The sequence below is a fragment of the Astyanax mexicanus genome, chromosome 5, assembly GCF_023375975.1.
Source record: "Astyanax mexicanus isolate ESR-SI-001 chromosome 5, AstMex3_surface, whole genome shotgun sequence".
NCBI classification, from domain to species: domain Eukaryota; kingdom Metazoa; phylum Chordata; class Actinopteri; order Characiformes; family Acestrorhamphidae; genus Astyanax; species Astyanax mexicanus.
The window spans coordinates 47,075,816-47,092,642 of record NC_064412.1 but is presented as its reverse complement, the minus strand read 5'-3'; the positions used below and the strand labels follow the sequence as shown (position 1 = coordinate 47,092,642).

The 16,827-nt window shown below is 37.3% G+C and overlaps 1 protein-coding gene and 1 long non-coding RNA gene across 3 annotated transcripts; one reads left to right on the top strand and one right to left on the bottom strand.

Moving 5' to 3' along the window:
- Positions 1–1,102: 1,102 nt before the first annotated feature.
- gfi1ab (growth factor independent 1A transcription repressor b) lies at positions 1,103–15,946 on the bottom strand. Of its 2 annotated transcripts, none has more exons than XM_007233613.4 (7): positions 15,846–15,946; positions 9,698–10,173; positions 8,052–8,240; positions 6,840–7,192; positions 6,111–6,248; positions 5,727–5,892; positions 1,103–3,294 (listed from the first exon to the last, which is right to left on the bottom strand). In XM_007233613.4, the coding sequence occupies exons 2-7, from the start codon at positions 9,807–9,809 to the stop codon at positions 3,116–3,118; spliced, it is 1,137 nt and encodes a 378-aa protein (XP_007233675.2). In that variant the 5' UTR covers positions 9,810–10,173; positions 15,846–15,946; the 3' UTR covers positions 1,103–3,115. The 2 variants fall into 2 exon arrangements, with proteins under 2 accessions (XP_007233675.2, XP_015456870.2); XM_015601384.3 differs by having other exon boundaries at positions 6,840–7,195; positions 15,846–15,945.
- On the top strand, positions 3,876–4,772 carry LOC125802275 (uncharacterized). The gene is made up of 2 exons (XR_007439308.1): positions 3,876–4,150; positions 4,653–4,772. It is a non-coding gene; the product is annotated as an uncharacterized LOC125802275 (long non-coding RNA).
- Positions 15,947–16,827: the final 881 nt, after the last annotated feature.

Sequence of the window (16,827 nt, the reverse complement as noted above, 5' to 3'; positions counted from 1 at the left end):
AGTAAGGTATTTCGCATTTCACATTTGAAAAAGGTTTTCTTTTTTCCTTTTGTTTCTCAAATATTAATTCGAGCAGTAGCCTAATATTTTCTGGTGCGCGCGCACACACTGATACCGCCTCACTACGCTCTCCGGGTCACATTAAACATTTAACGCTTTCAAAACACATTTAGTCTTATGGAGCTCAGACCGAGCGACATTATTATTATTATTATTATTATTATTATTATTATTATTATTATTATTATTATCATTATTATTATTAGTAGTAGTAGTATTAGTATTATCTCACTGTTGTACATTTATGTACGCTCGCGCGGCCTGATTGTGAAATGCTATAGGTTTTATGATTAAATTTAAATTTAAATGTTGTAAATGGGGTGCGAATTTTTATTTGAAATTGTTCAGAAATACAAGCCTTTACTATCGTCACTGTAAACTAATTATAAGACGGTGTAAGTCATAATATGTGATAATAAACCTTTCTGATTAAAACACTGTTTTCATAACCTTTTAGAGATTTTGTTTGGTTTTATAGTTTTTATTCCTATTTTTCTTTTTTAGACGACGTTTTTCCGTTTACCATTTCTGAATTTTTCTAAAACTAAATGTATTAAATGTTTTATACTTTATAAATTTTTAATATTTTATTTTATGTATTTATTTAAGTGGGATATTTTATTTGTTTATCATGTGCAGTACGTTAGGGTGAACAGACGAACCAGTTTTTAGAACATACAAATGTTTTAATTTGGTGTTTTTAAAATTCATTTAAAAGCTGTTAGGATAAGTGGTAGGATGGTCCTCCCCTTATATGTGAGTCTTGGTTCTCCCAAGGTTTCTTCCTCCTATGATATGCAGCTATGAGGGAGTTTTTTTTGCCTCCGCGCTCACTGGTTCTCTGCCTGATTCGCTGTCCTGTGATCACATTTCTGTGGAGCTTATTTGTGACATCAGTTGTAAAAAGCGCTATATAAAAAATAGATTTGATATTTTGTTTGTTTGTTAATTCATGTGAATGTGTGTTTACTTCTTCAAATGTTTGTTTGTTTGTTTGTTTTGTACACATTTGCTGCTGTTAAAAATGATACAAACGCGGAAATAAACTTCAGCAATTTTTATTCAAGCCACTTTCATCAATAAATAACATTTTACTGTTTCAAACAAACATATAATATTTAATACATTAATCTTTACTCCTGCAGACCATCGCAGATCCCGTCCTCCATAAACACAGACAACTCGTGTACAAATCTCATTTTTATAAACAGAATAAAAATAAATAAAAATGAAAACTGGAATACAACTGGTTTGTGTGGAAAGTGTTTGTCCAGTGTCCAGATCAGTTAACCTTCTGTCTTCCCCAAACAGGGAAATCACGCAGGTAGCTAGCTGGAGGTGTGTGTACAGGTGTGTGTTGTGCCCGCACCTACTCTGCACTGCGCTGATTTTCTGCGCCTCAGCTGATCTCTCTCTCTGATAGAGCCTCCAGCATTTCTCTTATTTTGGTGATAATATTTTGGGTTCAGCGGTCAGAGCTGCGCAATAAAAACACGCATGCTTTCACACACTTTATACTTCAGTGTTCGTAAAATGATTTTGGTCCTTTTTCATCCAAACACCCAAAACTCATCTGTATTGGTTAGTGGGTTATTTTAGTGAAGTTATCAGTGTCAATCTGCGCTGTAGTGTTAAATTAGCACTGCGAGTGTTACAGTTTGACATTCAGTGTTAATTTAACACCATCCAAATTCGGTCCGAACCAAAATAGCAGGTGCGAAAGGCGCATTATAGTTATGATTAGCTTATTTATGATTTCGTTGCCTTTTAGAATAGACTAACAGTATTATAAAAGTAAGATTTTTGTGATACATGGCGAGATTACGGGGACTAAATAATAGCTATAATAATGTAGCATATGCCTAGCATATGTATCCTGTATCATTTTGTAAATGTAAAATAGGAATATAATATGTACGATTATGCATGTTTGCATAACATGTTTGTGTTATGTTTGCATTGTGTTGTATTGCCCATGACAAAAATACATATGTGTGTACCCAAAACACGCTGTTGACTGTTGGGTAAAGTTTACTGTCTTTAATTCCGGTGTAGAGATAAAGCAATATTCACTATTTTCTACTCACATTGAAGTTATCTTGTAGCTGAACACTGTTCACTGTCTGTGTTTTGCACAATTTACTGTGTCCACAGTCCACTTCACATGGAGCTTTTGAGGTGTTTATAGGTTTGGGCTTTTAGGCTTCTTGGATGCTGCCAGACCTGCTGGGCTGCTGCTGACTCAGTCCACATGATACACAAACTGTTCCAAAACATTGGGAACAGAAGGAAGTGTTCGTAGCCTGCTGTAAACTGGGCCGTTTACATCCCTCAGAACTTTTAAAGAGCGGGATTTCTCTCTTTGTACAGGCTCTGCCTCCGGCGCAGCTATTGGGTAGCAGCAATTCTGCTTGCTTTTAATTGGCTATAAGCCTCCGCTGGTTCGTACTGAAGTCGTGCCATTATTCTGTAGTCGGTGCCAAACTGAGAAAGCCAGTTACATTGAGACAACGTTGTTTTGGGCAAATAACGTTGTCACAGCATATTATAAAATCAGTTATTTTCTCCATTGTAAAAAAAAAGTATAACAAAACATAATTGGAATTTTGAAAAGCTGTGAAAAGTATTATTTACTTATTACCAAAGGCAGTGTTTCTAATTAAGTTTGTTGAGAAAATGTGAACATAAACGTTGTAGAAATGTTCACCACGTTATAATAACACTGTGAAGTTCACGGACAATTAAAAATTGCCTATTAAAATCCATTAAATGTACCTATACAGATGTATTTTCTATATCAATGTTCTGACAGACAGTCCTATCTAATTGAAATAGAAATGTAAAGTATGCTTTCATTAAAAAAATGGTAAAATAGAGTTCATAACCAATGTGCCAGTTTGGGCATAATGCTGACTACAGAATGACGCAGGACTTCGGAAATTTGATCTGGACTTCTATAACAAATAAACAGACAATCCCTGCGCAGGAGAACTGCTCCGTCAGAACTCAACGGAGTACAGTGTCAAATGCCGTGTATGGAGGGCGGTAGTTCCCGTCACTTCAGGCCGTGCTGGGTCTCCTTGTGTCTCCGCAGGTCGACCTTGCGCTGGAAGCCCTTCCCGCAGAGCTCGCAGGCGAAGGGTTTGAAGCCCGTGTGTTTGCGGCTGTGGGTTATCAGATTGGAGCTCTGACTGAACGCTTTCCCACACACCTGACACTTATGCGGCTTCTCACCTGTACAACCAAACACACACAAAACACACATCATTCTCAGCCTGGTGCTTACACTCGCGATTTATCATTAGTCATGCGAGGCAGTGTAGGGGGAGGTAACGTCATTTGTTGTCGTTTTATTAAAAGTACTGCTACAACGTATTTTAGCAAGTGAAAATAGGCATACATTTTACAGCATTCAAGCGATCCAATCCTTACAGCAAACAAAGCAAAACGTTAACGTTATATCCACGTTCAACTGTTAATAAACAGTTTATGACATCACAATCTGGTGAATTGATTCAAGCACAATTATATGTTAAAATTATATGTTTATCTGTTTAAAATAAACATTTTCCATAAACACGATGTGATGTAATATAACATTACAATTAACTGAAATATATTTATTCACATTCACATCTATGGTGAATCTGTGGATTAAAAAACGTTTTTAGATTTGGATTTTTTATGAAGGATTATGACACAGTTTTCTGTTAAGCGTGTGTAAAATTAGGCCTTTCATAAAAAACTTGTTTTGTAGAATTTTACATAATTTTTACTTTAGCCTGGCTAAACAGGTTACTTAAAATGAACACTATAGCTGCGGTCCAATCTGAAGGGAGCTGCCCAACTAGGCAGCATTTTCAGGCAGCATAGGCGCGCTCCCGAGAAAAGGACTGTCCCATTCGGAAGGTGGCATGTGCTGCCTACCTGGGCAGCTGCCTTATTTTACCCCGATTCTGAAGGCAGCGTGAGATGTATCCTTCACGGCGAAGGCAATCCCATGATGCATTTCACCAGCTCAGAGTTCCAGCGCTCAGATTTAAAAACATGGCGGACGGAGCCGGCATTGCGAGGGAGTTTCTGTACGAATGTAAGTAATTCCCTCCTGTATTTCCACTCACCGCTGCGTGGGTTTATCAAACTAGCATATTTTAGACTGTTTTAAGTTGTTTTCCATCGTTGTTTTCACCTGTACTTCATTTAATGTAAGACCTGACCGGCGGAAGCTACCGTTAGCTTATCGCGCTAATTTACCGGGTAAGCTAACACGCATCTAGCCGACTTACAGAGTACCAAACGCGGCTGCAGCGCTGAGGAAACCCCCGCTAGGAAACAAAGATACCCTGGCCGTCCAGTATAAAAAGTTTTAACTGTTTTAAGTCACTGTTACGTATAACTAAGTGATTTACTGTGTAAATAGTGTAACACTGTAGAATAACCTGTAATTCAGTGATTTAATGCGTAAACAGTTTAATTGTTAGAGGGAATAACTAGATTTACCTGTAACTGAGTGATTAATTGTGTAAATAGTGGAATTATGAGCGTGTTCTCCATAAACCGCTGTTACTAATTCAGATTTATTTTTTCCACAGGGATGAACGTGGGCCGGGGAAGGTGAACGCTGGTCAGACCGGCTGGAGGCAGCGTTAGCTCCCTTTATGAATATATATATTTTTTCTTTGAATGTAATAAAGTTTTCTCTCTTAACATTATTATTTTTGCTTGCTGTGTGTTTATTGTCACTATGCTTATTGTAGTATCACATCTCAACTAGTGGGTATGGGTAAATAAAAAAAAAAAAAGTTTATGAATCATGTGTTTTATGCAACTAAAAGATAAAGATATAATACAAATTAGCTGACTGTGTATGAATGTACTATTGTGTGAAACGTAGCTTAGTTTGATAATTTAGCTCTGGCTCATACAAAATATTTATTATATTATGGTTTCATTACTCATGCATTTCTACAAAGCATCTAATCAAAAATAAAATAAATGCATACATAAAACTGACCATACTCTGAGAATGAAGTGAGGAAAAGTGTATAATTAAAGTAAATCATGAATATTTAAATATCTGTAATATTTGGATGAGTAAAAGAGAAAAATCTGCCGCTGCATTAAGATTTATCCCGAGGTAAGTGATCATTAACTTTAGTTATTTATAAACAGCTCACGGGCACAGCGCGCTAGACGTGATGACGTATGCTGACTCCAGAGGGTGTCCCGAACGCGCTGCCTTATAAGATCCCTTATGGGTGAAAATGCTGCCGAACGAGGGAGCTGCCTTTGAAGGCAATGACTACCTAGGCAGCTCCCTTCAGATTGGACCGCAGCTTATATATTTTTAAACATGTTATTCACATAGTAAACAAGGTAGAGCTTGAGAAAAATCAGAGATGATGCTGACATGAGAATTTGATGACCATATGCAGATCTGACCTGTTTAACCACACACAAATCTGTTACAGTTTACCCCACAACAAGGTGTGTCCTGTCAACCCCTACACCAGCCTGGCTCTCAAACGGCCTGGAACATCAATACTGATTACTGTTAAGTGTCATTTGGAGGACTCTGCCATATCTATTTGAACAGATTCCTTGCCTAAATATTTCTACTGGATTCTAAAAGGTTGATATGCATTAAAAGGTGGAGGCTGCATTACCTGTGTGGATGAATGTGTGCTTCTTCATGTCAGATTTCTGGTGGAACCTCTTGCCGCAGTACTGGCAGGGGTAGGGTCGAGTGTCCGAGTGTATCAGGAGGTGCGTGGACAGGGTGGAGGATCGTTTGAAGCTTTTCCCACAGATTTTACAGTCGAAACTTCTTTCCTGTGAATTAAGAAAAATCAGCTAAAAGTTTAGAAATTGTATATACCATATTGTTTTTAGTATAGTATACTGTTGATAGTATTTAAACAAACAAGTGTTTAAATAAACTGCAACAAGAATGCAATAAGCCAGATTCCAGATTAACCAAACTGAAAAAGTGTGAGCGCAAGTATCACATGCTGCCCCATCAAAAGTACTTGGTCTTATTATTCCTGTACCTGTGAGTGAACAGCTCTGTGTTGTTCCAGGCTGACCGCATGACCAAAGGTTTTCCCACAGATGTCACAAGCATAGGGTCTCGTGCCACTGTGTGACCTCCGGACATGAACCTCCAGGCCATGAGGTGTGGAGAACACCTGTGATGGAGAAAAAAGTTATTAGGAATGAGTTATACAACATTCTCTAAACTTTCCCAATACATTTAGCCCACCCCATCATTAGAACTATCATTTGCAATACTCCCAACACTAGGAGGGTGAGGACAAGCGCATGCCAAAGTCAATCAATCTACACCTCTACACCTCTTTCCCCCTATCAATGCAGCATCAATAGGCAATATCACAAGGTGCTTGGAGGATGCCTTTGCCTGCCAGCATCACAATGAGATTGATGAGGGAAAGAGTGCCTCCTACTGTACCCACCCATGAGATCTGCTTAAGCATAGTAGCCAAAACAAGCCAATTTAGATTTTTGTGCTTTATCGATCCAAACACTACAAAACTAATAATGAGCTTTTTTTTAATCAGATGTTCTCAGTGATGTTTAGAGTCTCTCCCTGTTCAAACAGATACAGTAGGAGGCTGGGATTGTTTAAGTGAATAAAACTGCCCAATGGTGTTAAAAAGATGGCTGCCTAGTAAACTGCCTTTCTCTAAAGACTTTGATCAAAATTAGACCCTTCTTTCCTACACTACCTGACCCAAACCGTGAGAAACACCCCGTCGTACCTTGCTGCACTTAATGCATTTAAAGGCTCCATTCAACATAAGGCGACTGCACAGCCCAGTCACATCGTTCTTCATCTCAGGCCCATTTGCTCTGATGTTCCTGTCCACAAAAAGTCCAGGTGCGGAGGTTCGATCAAAGAGAGTTGCAGTTGGCTCATAATGACTGTAAATGCTAGTTCCAGTTGGTGGTCCTCTCTCACTGAACAGAGGGGGTTCTGCCACTCTGTCAGTATAAAAACTCTGCTCTGGGTCAAGTGAGTGATGGTGATGGGTGAAGCTCCATGGGTATGCCCCAAACGGGACGGCAAACGGTCGGGTTTCATCCACACAGGGAGAGAAGGATTTCTCAGAGTCTGCTGAGGAGACAAAACAGCCGAGTCAGCACAGGCATGCTACACAGCAGTTGGGGGCAGAAGGCTACATATGGCTGCAGGCTATACCTGTTGTTTTGGCTAAACGAGCACCACCATGTTTTGGGTTTTGGTCTCTTAGACGGTAACCAGTCGCTGCTTGATCTACACACAGTTCAACAAAGAGCTGCCTGTGGTTTTACTGCCTTTACTAACGTCACCAACCACATAACCTAAAGACCTCAGATCAGGAAAGATCTGACTCAGACAGGCCTGTTATAGCGATATACTTTGAAGAATAGATTGTCCAAGGAATAATTTTGCTAAACAATATTATTCTCATTTTGAACACTTAGCCACTGATATAAAATACACAATTTAAAGAGTGATGCCAATTTAATTAACAATACAACCTTAATTGCAAAGTTGGGATGCTCTGTAAGAAGTAAATACATGCAAGGACTGGCTCAAGAGCCCAACAATGGCAGCTTGCAAAGCCCAGTACCAACAACCCTGTCATTAATAAACCAGTGCTTTAAAATATTGAGCCATCAGTGCCCAGTGTGGTGTCAGGTATGCCAGACTAGAAGAGTATAAAGCCCCCAGGTATTGAGCCGTGGAACAGTGAAATTATGCTGCTTTTAATACTTTAATACTGGATGGGACAAAAGATTGAATACTGAATACAATCAAATACTTACAGCAATGCTGGTTAAATCCAAAATCTAGTAGAAACTGTTCTCTATAGACAGTTACTTAAACAAAAGCAGGATAAAGTCTTGTAATAGTCTTGATTTCAGTGGATTTCAGTGAATGAGCATTCAGTGGGAAAGTGGCATTGGAAGACCACCTGGATGCCTACCTGGCGATACAGAGGGTGAGGGCGGGCGCCAGTAGTCCTCATAGTCTGAGGATCGGTCACAAACACTTCCACCACAGCTGAGTGGGGGGGACCTGGAGCAGAGGTCAGCGGGGTCTGGGGTGAAGGCTCCAGCAGGGTCCGAGCGTCCGTCCAGACAGCCCTCCTCCGGTACCTCCCCTAGCTTACTGTCTGATAACAAGAGAATAACAGGCGGGTGAGGAGCTGCACCTGTGTACACCTTTAATCCTATAAACATTTTACCTGTGTACACCTTTATATACCTTTACCTCTATACACACCTGAGAAACTCTAAGTGTGAGGAATAATCTGAGTTATATTGAGATCAAACTTTGTGAGGCTGATGACACTTGCAACATTTCAATCAATATTTAAACAAAGGAACAAAATATACAAAATCTATTACTCCTTTAAGCTGCTTCTTACTTTCTATTAAATTAAATACATATAAATGAGCAAAACATATAAAACATCAAAAATTCTCAGTATAATTTTACATCAGTTTTATCTTATCCTCACAACTAAATAAAACATAATTACATAAATTACTAGAAAAGTGTGAAATAAATAAGTGTTTGCTGTTATTTGTCAGTTGCTAATAAAATGTAAATAATTTAATTAAACTGTATCCTGTAGTAAACTATAAACAACAACAAAAAACACATTTTTTTCTTGTTTTCAAAATACAGCAGGCTTTATTATTAATCGTTTTTATTGTTCATTATAATGTAGTATTTCGTATTGTCTTCATATATACATATATACTTTTACTGTTGTATTTGTGTCCTATATATTGATTATTATATCATTATAATGGGCTAAAAACAAAAAACGTAAATAAGCTTTTATTTTTTTAGTTTCCTGCTTTTCATTTTTATAATGCAGCACTTATATTACTGTTTTCATAATTTCTCTAATTATTTACTTTTATTTAGACTGCTCTTAATATGATCACCTTTTTAGAGTGTATTAAAATTAACAGTATTTAAATAGTTTTATTTTGTAAATACTGAAAAAAATATTATTTCGTTTAATTTTTGCCTGTGTGTTGCTGTTGCTGTTGGAAACATGCAACGTTATAAAATATTGAAAACACAAAGATTGACTAATTGACTGCACGGTGTTTTTAAAATCTTTATAACAGCATAAAAGTAAAAACAGTAAAAATCCTTGCATATTTTGTAATGCAAGTTGTCAGTTGTGCGGCACCAGTGCAGATGTGAGTTATGAGCGCCAACATAAATAAAGCCTAATTTGTAGTTTTTTTTAAATACTGAAAATACAAACACGGAGTGGTTGTAACGATATCTTTAATAATCTTATAATATCTTTAATAATCTTATAATAAACTATAAAAACGGGTGTGTGAATCTGCTGGTAAGCTAATTGAAGGTGTGAAGCAGTGTAAAGGTGTGTGTTAGGTTTTAGGTGTGTGTTAGGTGTGTTGTTGTGAGGTATGAGCGCCTATATAAATAGCTTAATTATTTGTAATATGTATCTATTTTTTTATTTAAATATTGAAAACACAAATACCGACTGGTGTAAGCGAGTTTGAACGGTGTCTTTAATGCATTATAGCGGTATAGAAGCGCTGAGTTTGACTCGGTAGGTGGAGGTGTGTGCGGTACCTGTGCAGATGTGCGCGATCAGCGCGTCCAGTGTCCGGTAGTCGGGCTCGGCGCTGCGCGGTGTGTGGTAGCTGTGCGCCTTTTTACTCTTCACCAGAAACGAGCGCGGCATCCTGTCCGATACTGTGTCTCTCTCTCTCTCTCTCTCTCTCTCTCAGTCTCTCTCTCTCTCTCTCCGGCGCTCGTGCTCTCCTCGGTCCACGCGCTGCACCTCTATTAAAGCAGTCCGGCCCCGCTCTGCGCATGTGCCGCTTCCTCCGCCCGCCTGCCAGGTGCTGCTGCTCCCCTGTTCAGACAGGTGCTTTAAAGGGACTGGCCCCGCCCCCGTGCACCCCCAACTCTTTCTCCTCCGCCCGCGCGCTGCCGCTGCCCCTGGTGGGTGTCCGCGTGCCCGCGGGGGGCAGGAGGCCGATAACGCGCTTTATCTGGTGCAGCACGAGCACAGGAAGCGCGAGCCCATCACGCTGAACACGGAGCTGTTTCAACATCAAACACACAAACACACACACACACACACAAATATATATATATATAACACATAGAAAAAAGTATGTTTCGTTGCAACAATAACAATAACAACACACTGATTCAGGATTAGAGAGCATTCACACTCTGGCCAAAACAAACCGGTTTCAAACTAATTACAATGAATTAAAAGCAGATTTTAAAGATTTCTTATTTATGTGATTCAGCTGACCTCCTGTACACTGTTACTCTAGAGTTGGGGATGAATTTTGTGACCCAGGTAGATCTAAATTGTTATTTTTCACAAGAACTATTGATAATGTCTAATTACAATTTTATGCACAATTTATAGACACAATAGTAGCCCTAACCAATGACTCCCGACCTTTACATTACTGACTCTCTTCAGCTCCTGATTTATACGCTATTTTTTGTGTGTATGCTGCTAACATAAATCTGGTATTTAGAATATCTATTGATAATATATTCTCTGCAGAATAAATGATTTCAGTTATGTAAAAAGTATATTTTATGTATAGTCCAGTGTTCTGGTCGGCTCTGTTAGCTCTAATATAAAACTACATAAAATGACCAAACAGTTCTAAAAAATATATATATTATTATTATTTACAATGTCTGTTACTGATTGCTGTTTATTACAGGGAAATTTGCATGAATTGGTAAATTCAGTTTTTAGAAGTCTGTTAAGTACAGACATTCAATTTGGCATTTTTATTTAGTAACTATATTGGTTGATATTATTTATACCCATATCCAAATTGTCAAGCATTAGATTGTGCTATATTACAGATTTGACTGTATAGTGTAAAAAACACATTATCATGTACAGCATTTGCAGCTTTACTAAAAACCCCACAGTAAAACTGGTACCTGTACATACTGTAGATGATGACAGATAAAAACTGTAAATAAAGTAAAATTGTTGGACTAGCAAACTCCCATAAAAGACACAGCAATGTATCTGTTTATACATATATACTTACATACTTATATACAGTAATAGACAAATTAGTATAGTACATAAAATACAGATAAAACTGGTAAAACTAGGTATATAATAAATATAGAGCACAATTCTATTTGTGTTTACAAACATTGCCATTACAATACACAGCATTTCATGTCTTTTTATTTTTTAAGACAAAACTGTATATTATATATTTCATTACATGTCATATAAAAGATTATTGCTGACTCCTGATTCCCCAGTAATAGTAACATATATAGTAATTATTAGATTATACAAATGAGTTATTTCCTTTTTTTACTGTTTATTCATTATTCATGTAAGTTTAGCTGTCATCAATCTTCATCATCATTAGGTGTAATAGCTGTGTGTGTGTGTTTGTTTGTTTCCTGTAGAATTCTCCTGATGAAGTGGAGCCAGCGCCTTCGGGCAACAGAGCAGCCTTGTTCTCCAGGCTGCTGACCCGCGCCGACCCCACGACACCTGCTACGCCCGGCCCAGGCTGCAAGGGGTGGAGCTTACAGCAGCAGCTCACAGAGTGCAGGTACGCCCACCTGACAGAGGGTAAACTCACTCACCTGTCAGCAGGTGAATGTGCACTATTGGGCTGTGTTTGGGGGACAGTGGGTTTGAAAGAAGGGCTGATTGGGTGTCAATTTTTTTATTACTTGAATCCACAAAAATGTTGTTTTATAAAATTACAAAGTACAAATCAAATAAAAAAATTCTAAGGGAATAGAATACATTTTTAAGGTCTGTTTTACAAAAGATTGATGTAAAAGATTTAAGTTTGACAAAACAGATTTTTTTTTTTTTAACTGAAGACTTTTTGTTTGATTCAGTCACTAGAGAAAGACAAATTAGTTACATTACAATGTATGCTATTGTTAATGTATAGACTGTACATTTTTAAAATATGTTTTAAATAAAGTTGATATATATAATCTGTTTATCTGCTCCTATTTTATGTATCACAGCACAAACAAAAGAGAACGCTGAAGACCTTAGTAAAGAGTTGTTAATGCTCATCAGGATGAAAAATGTTACAAATCCCTCTCTTTAGAGTATAGACTCCACCAGTCAATCCACAGTCAGACAGATAACAGTGTACAAATGGAAGGAATTCAACACCACTAACAGTACCCAGTAGGGTTCAACCAACAAAGATCACTCCAAAAACAAGGTATGTAATAGTAAATAAGATCACAAAGAACTGAAGGCCTCTCTCACATTGGTAAATATTAATGTTCATAAGTCTACCATCAGGAGAACATTGAACAACAATGGTGTGCACGGCAGGGTTGCACGGAGAAAGCCACTGCTCGGACAGATGAGACGAAAATAGAACTTTTTTGGTTTAAATGGAAAGTGTTATGTTTGGAAAAATGAAAACAATGCATTCCAGCATAAGAACTCTATCCCATCTGTGGAACATGATGGTGGTGGTCACACCAGATACTAAAAGCAGAGGAGCACATACTTTTGCCGCTTACAAATATGTAATATTGGATTTTTTACTTAATAAATAAATGCCAGAGTATAATATATTTATAATCTTAATTGCATAACTGGGTTCTCTTTATCTACTTTCAGGACTAAAGGCTTCTAAAGGGTTTACAAACTTTCAAGCACCACTGTATAGCTGGCAGTTGTTCTTCCTGTTATACTACAATATCATGATAAATGGACCAAAAGAAATGCTCTAAAATGAATTAGAATAATGTTTTACACTGAATTCCGATGAAGGATGTGAAGAAAATGTTTTTTGCATGACACTGACAATATATACTCAAATATTTAGAATTCTACTACATATCATATATAGTTAAACATGTAGGTAATAAACATAAATATTTGCATTTTTTTCATTGTTGGACAGAAACCGTGAATCTCCGAAGTCGCATATTTCCAGAAAAATAATGTCATTTTGGGAAATTTTTTGGTCCATCATAAAAATTGGACACTTGAAAAAAACTTTGTTTTAGGATTAAATTTATGCCAAAGCAAAAAAAAAAAAAAAAAAACGTCTGCAAAAAATGAGGTAAAATTGGTTTAGAAATATTTGTGGACTCCTTCTAATATTGAAATCAGCTTCTTTGATAAGCTAAACACACATAAAAACACACAGCTTGTCTAGTCTCCAAAAAGTATTGCCAATAGAAAAGTTATTTCTGCAGCAGATAAACAAACGTGAAACTATTGACACCATTCCTAATGGCAGGTGATTACAGATGGGTATTGAGCTGTGAAGCAGTAGAACTGTGTTGTCTGGACTCATGAAGCTCTATCTAATACTTCTGGATAAGACTATAAATGACTTTAGTATACGAACACAATAGTACTGGTATTATACTGACAAAGAATAATAAGCTGGAGCTTTAACAGTCTATCCTGTTCCTGACATCCCATCCTTCCTTACATCAGACTGTAGTTCTGTATCTGTTTCTCTGTATACTTTATTATTCTCCTTCTTTCACCCTGTTCTTCAATACTCAGCAGCTATTATTATTATTATTATTATAATTATTTGTTTGGAGGGTTATTTATTCTCAGCACTGCATTGATTAGCACTGATTAGCATGGTGGTGGTGTATGAGGTGTTAGTGTGTGTTGTGCTGGTACAGTGAGTGGATCAGATACAGCAGTGCTACTGGAGTTTAATCACCTCAGTATTACTGCTGTACTGAGAACAGTACACCAACAGTGTCCTCTGAGCACTGCTGAAGGACTAGAGGATGAGCAACACTGTAAACTGTGCAGCAACAGATTCAGAGCTTCTGTCTCTGACTTTACTTTATCTACAGGGTGGAGCAGCTGTAGGTAGGAGTGAGTAATAGAGTGGAGGACAGTGAGAGATTAAACACAGTGTTTAAAAACTCCAGCAGCACTGCTGTATCTGATCCACTTATAAACAGAAGGACTACGGTCTGTAATTAAAGACACTACAAAGTGTCCTATACTGTATGATCCGTGGAGCTGAAAATATTGTGTGTGTGTGTGTGTGTTAGAGCAGGATAAGCTAACTGCTAGCCCCTGCAGGAGGTGAGGAGGTGAATCCACATCTCTGCTGACCTGCTTCTGCTTTATCATCCACCACCTCCGCCCAGCAGCCCGAGTCCGGCCCCATCAGCAGCTGATAATGCAGAGAGAGGTGGGGTGGTTGGTGGCGTTGGCAGAGACGCTGCATCTAAAAAGTCTGAATGAAGCCATCGCAGGAAATCAAAGCTCAATGTGCCTGTGGAGATTACAGGCCTCGGCCCCGGGCCCTCCAGGCCTCCGCTGATAGAGCCTCCATAAAACGCTTCAGCGGCCGTTACGCTAACCCACCACAGCAGAAATAACCCCCTTAATTCATCAGCAAGGAAATGAGCCCATTGTTCCAGCCGCGTGGAAGCAGGGCATTCATTAGCATTTCACCTTTATTACTTTTATTTCTTTAATCTGTTTATTTTGTTATATAAGTAACATTTAAATTTTTAGTTGCTTCTTTTTCTTTTTATTATGTTTTTAGAGCACATTCCTAAAACAAAACTGGATATTTCTTTGTTTTTCTGAACAGATTTACAGTAGATTTGATCAGATCACACTTATCATACCCAACACTATGGAACTACATTACTGTGCAAAATCTAGAGAGAGAGAGTCTGGGCAGTAAGTGCTTTTTTTAAACCCACAAAATTCAAATTAAAATCTTATTTCATATTTTATACAGAATATAAAAAAAAACTACCTTATCAATAATATTACATATTTGATACAGTTTATATTTGTTTGTGATTTAAATCCTAAACAATTAAATCATATACTTTGTGAGGAAATGATTTAGATTCTAGAGGGATGATACTCAACATAGTGCCTGTATGTTTAAATTATGTAAATTATCGAGTAGAAACATCGTAACTAAAAGAGCAGCATGACAATCTAGTGCAGTTTACATAGTCAGTTATATAACACCAAACGTGTTACTCTGTCTTATGTTTATTATATAAAAAAAATACATTTTAAATATCGTTTAAAAATATACTTCACATTTTTCATGAAATCATATTGTAAATTATCATTATTTCTCTTAAACACCAAGTAACTTTTACTTTTTTGGATTATGTATAATGTTAAGATACTTGACTTTTGTAGTGGAGTTTAAGTAAAAACATATACATATATCCAAAATGGAAATGCATTAGTAAAGTACAGATACAAGAAAATAAATGACTTTGGTAAAAGTTATGCATTAAATTTACAACTACAGTAACCCAGTCAAATTAAATCAAAAGAAGCTGTAATAGGAAATAAATTACTGCTGCCATCCAACACACAAACACACACAGCACAATTTCTATCAAATTTATTTTACATAGTATAGACTAGATTTATAGTAATATTACTCAGCTCTAACTTCTTTCTACTCTACCCTGAGTTCAATGGAATTAAAAATGAATAAATGATCTAAATTCTACAGAGCAGAGAGTTTAACACATTTTCTCAGAACTTCAGTAATCAGAACAAGAATCAGAACAGAAGTCCGGCGGGTTTTCAGAGAAAGAGGAGATCTGGTGGGGCGTGATTTACTCAGATCTGAGCTCTGCTTTACAGAATGACTGAACTCTCAGGCTGTCAACTCAAACACATCAATACAAAAGTTCACCACACACTCACACACACACACACACACACACACACACACACCGGCCTTACCTGCTGCACCCAAACAGGTAACCCAGTCAGTCCTGAAGTTCTGAGGTCCGATGTTCTGCAGTTCAGATCAGGTGGTGCACGCTTCAGTCGTTCTTGGCGACACTGAGCTCTGAGCGATCACTTCCTGCAGCCGCTCTATTTAACATATCAGCAGTGACAAAACTACACAAGCCCCATACTTCACTACAAATACTCCAGTAAAAACACTTCACTACAAATACTCCAGTAAAAACACTTCACTACAAATACTCCAGTTAAAACACTTCACTACAAATACTCCAGTAAAAACACTTCACTACAAATACTCCAGTAAAAACACTTCACTACAAATACTCCAGTAAAAACACTTCACTACAAATACTCCAGTAAAAACACTTCACTACAAATACTCCAGTTAAAACACTTCACTACAAATACTCCAGTAAAAACACTTCACTACAAATACTCCAGTAAAAACACTTCACTACAAATACTCCAGTAAAAACACTTCACTACAAATACTCCAGTAAAAACACTTCACTACAAATACTCCAGTAAAAACACTTCACTACAAATACTCCAGTTAAAACACTTCACTACAAATACTCCAGTAAAAACACTTCACTACAAATACTCCAGTAAAAACACTTCACTACAAATACTCCAGTAAAAACACTTCACTACAAATACTCCAGTTAAAACACTTCACTACAAATACTCCAGTTAAAACACTTCACTACAAATACTCCAGTAAAAACACTTCACTACAAATACTCCAGTTAAAACACTTCACTACAAATACTCCAGTTAAAACACTTCACTACAAATACTCCAGTTAAAACACTTCACTACAAATACTCCAGTAAATACAATTCACTACAAATACTCCAGTAAATACAATTCACTACAAATACTCCAGTTAAAACACTTTACTACAAATACTCCAGTAAATACAATTCACTACAAATACTCCAGTAAAAATACTTCACTACAAATACTTCAG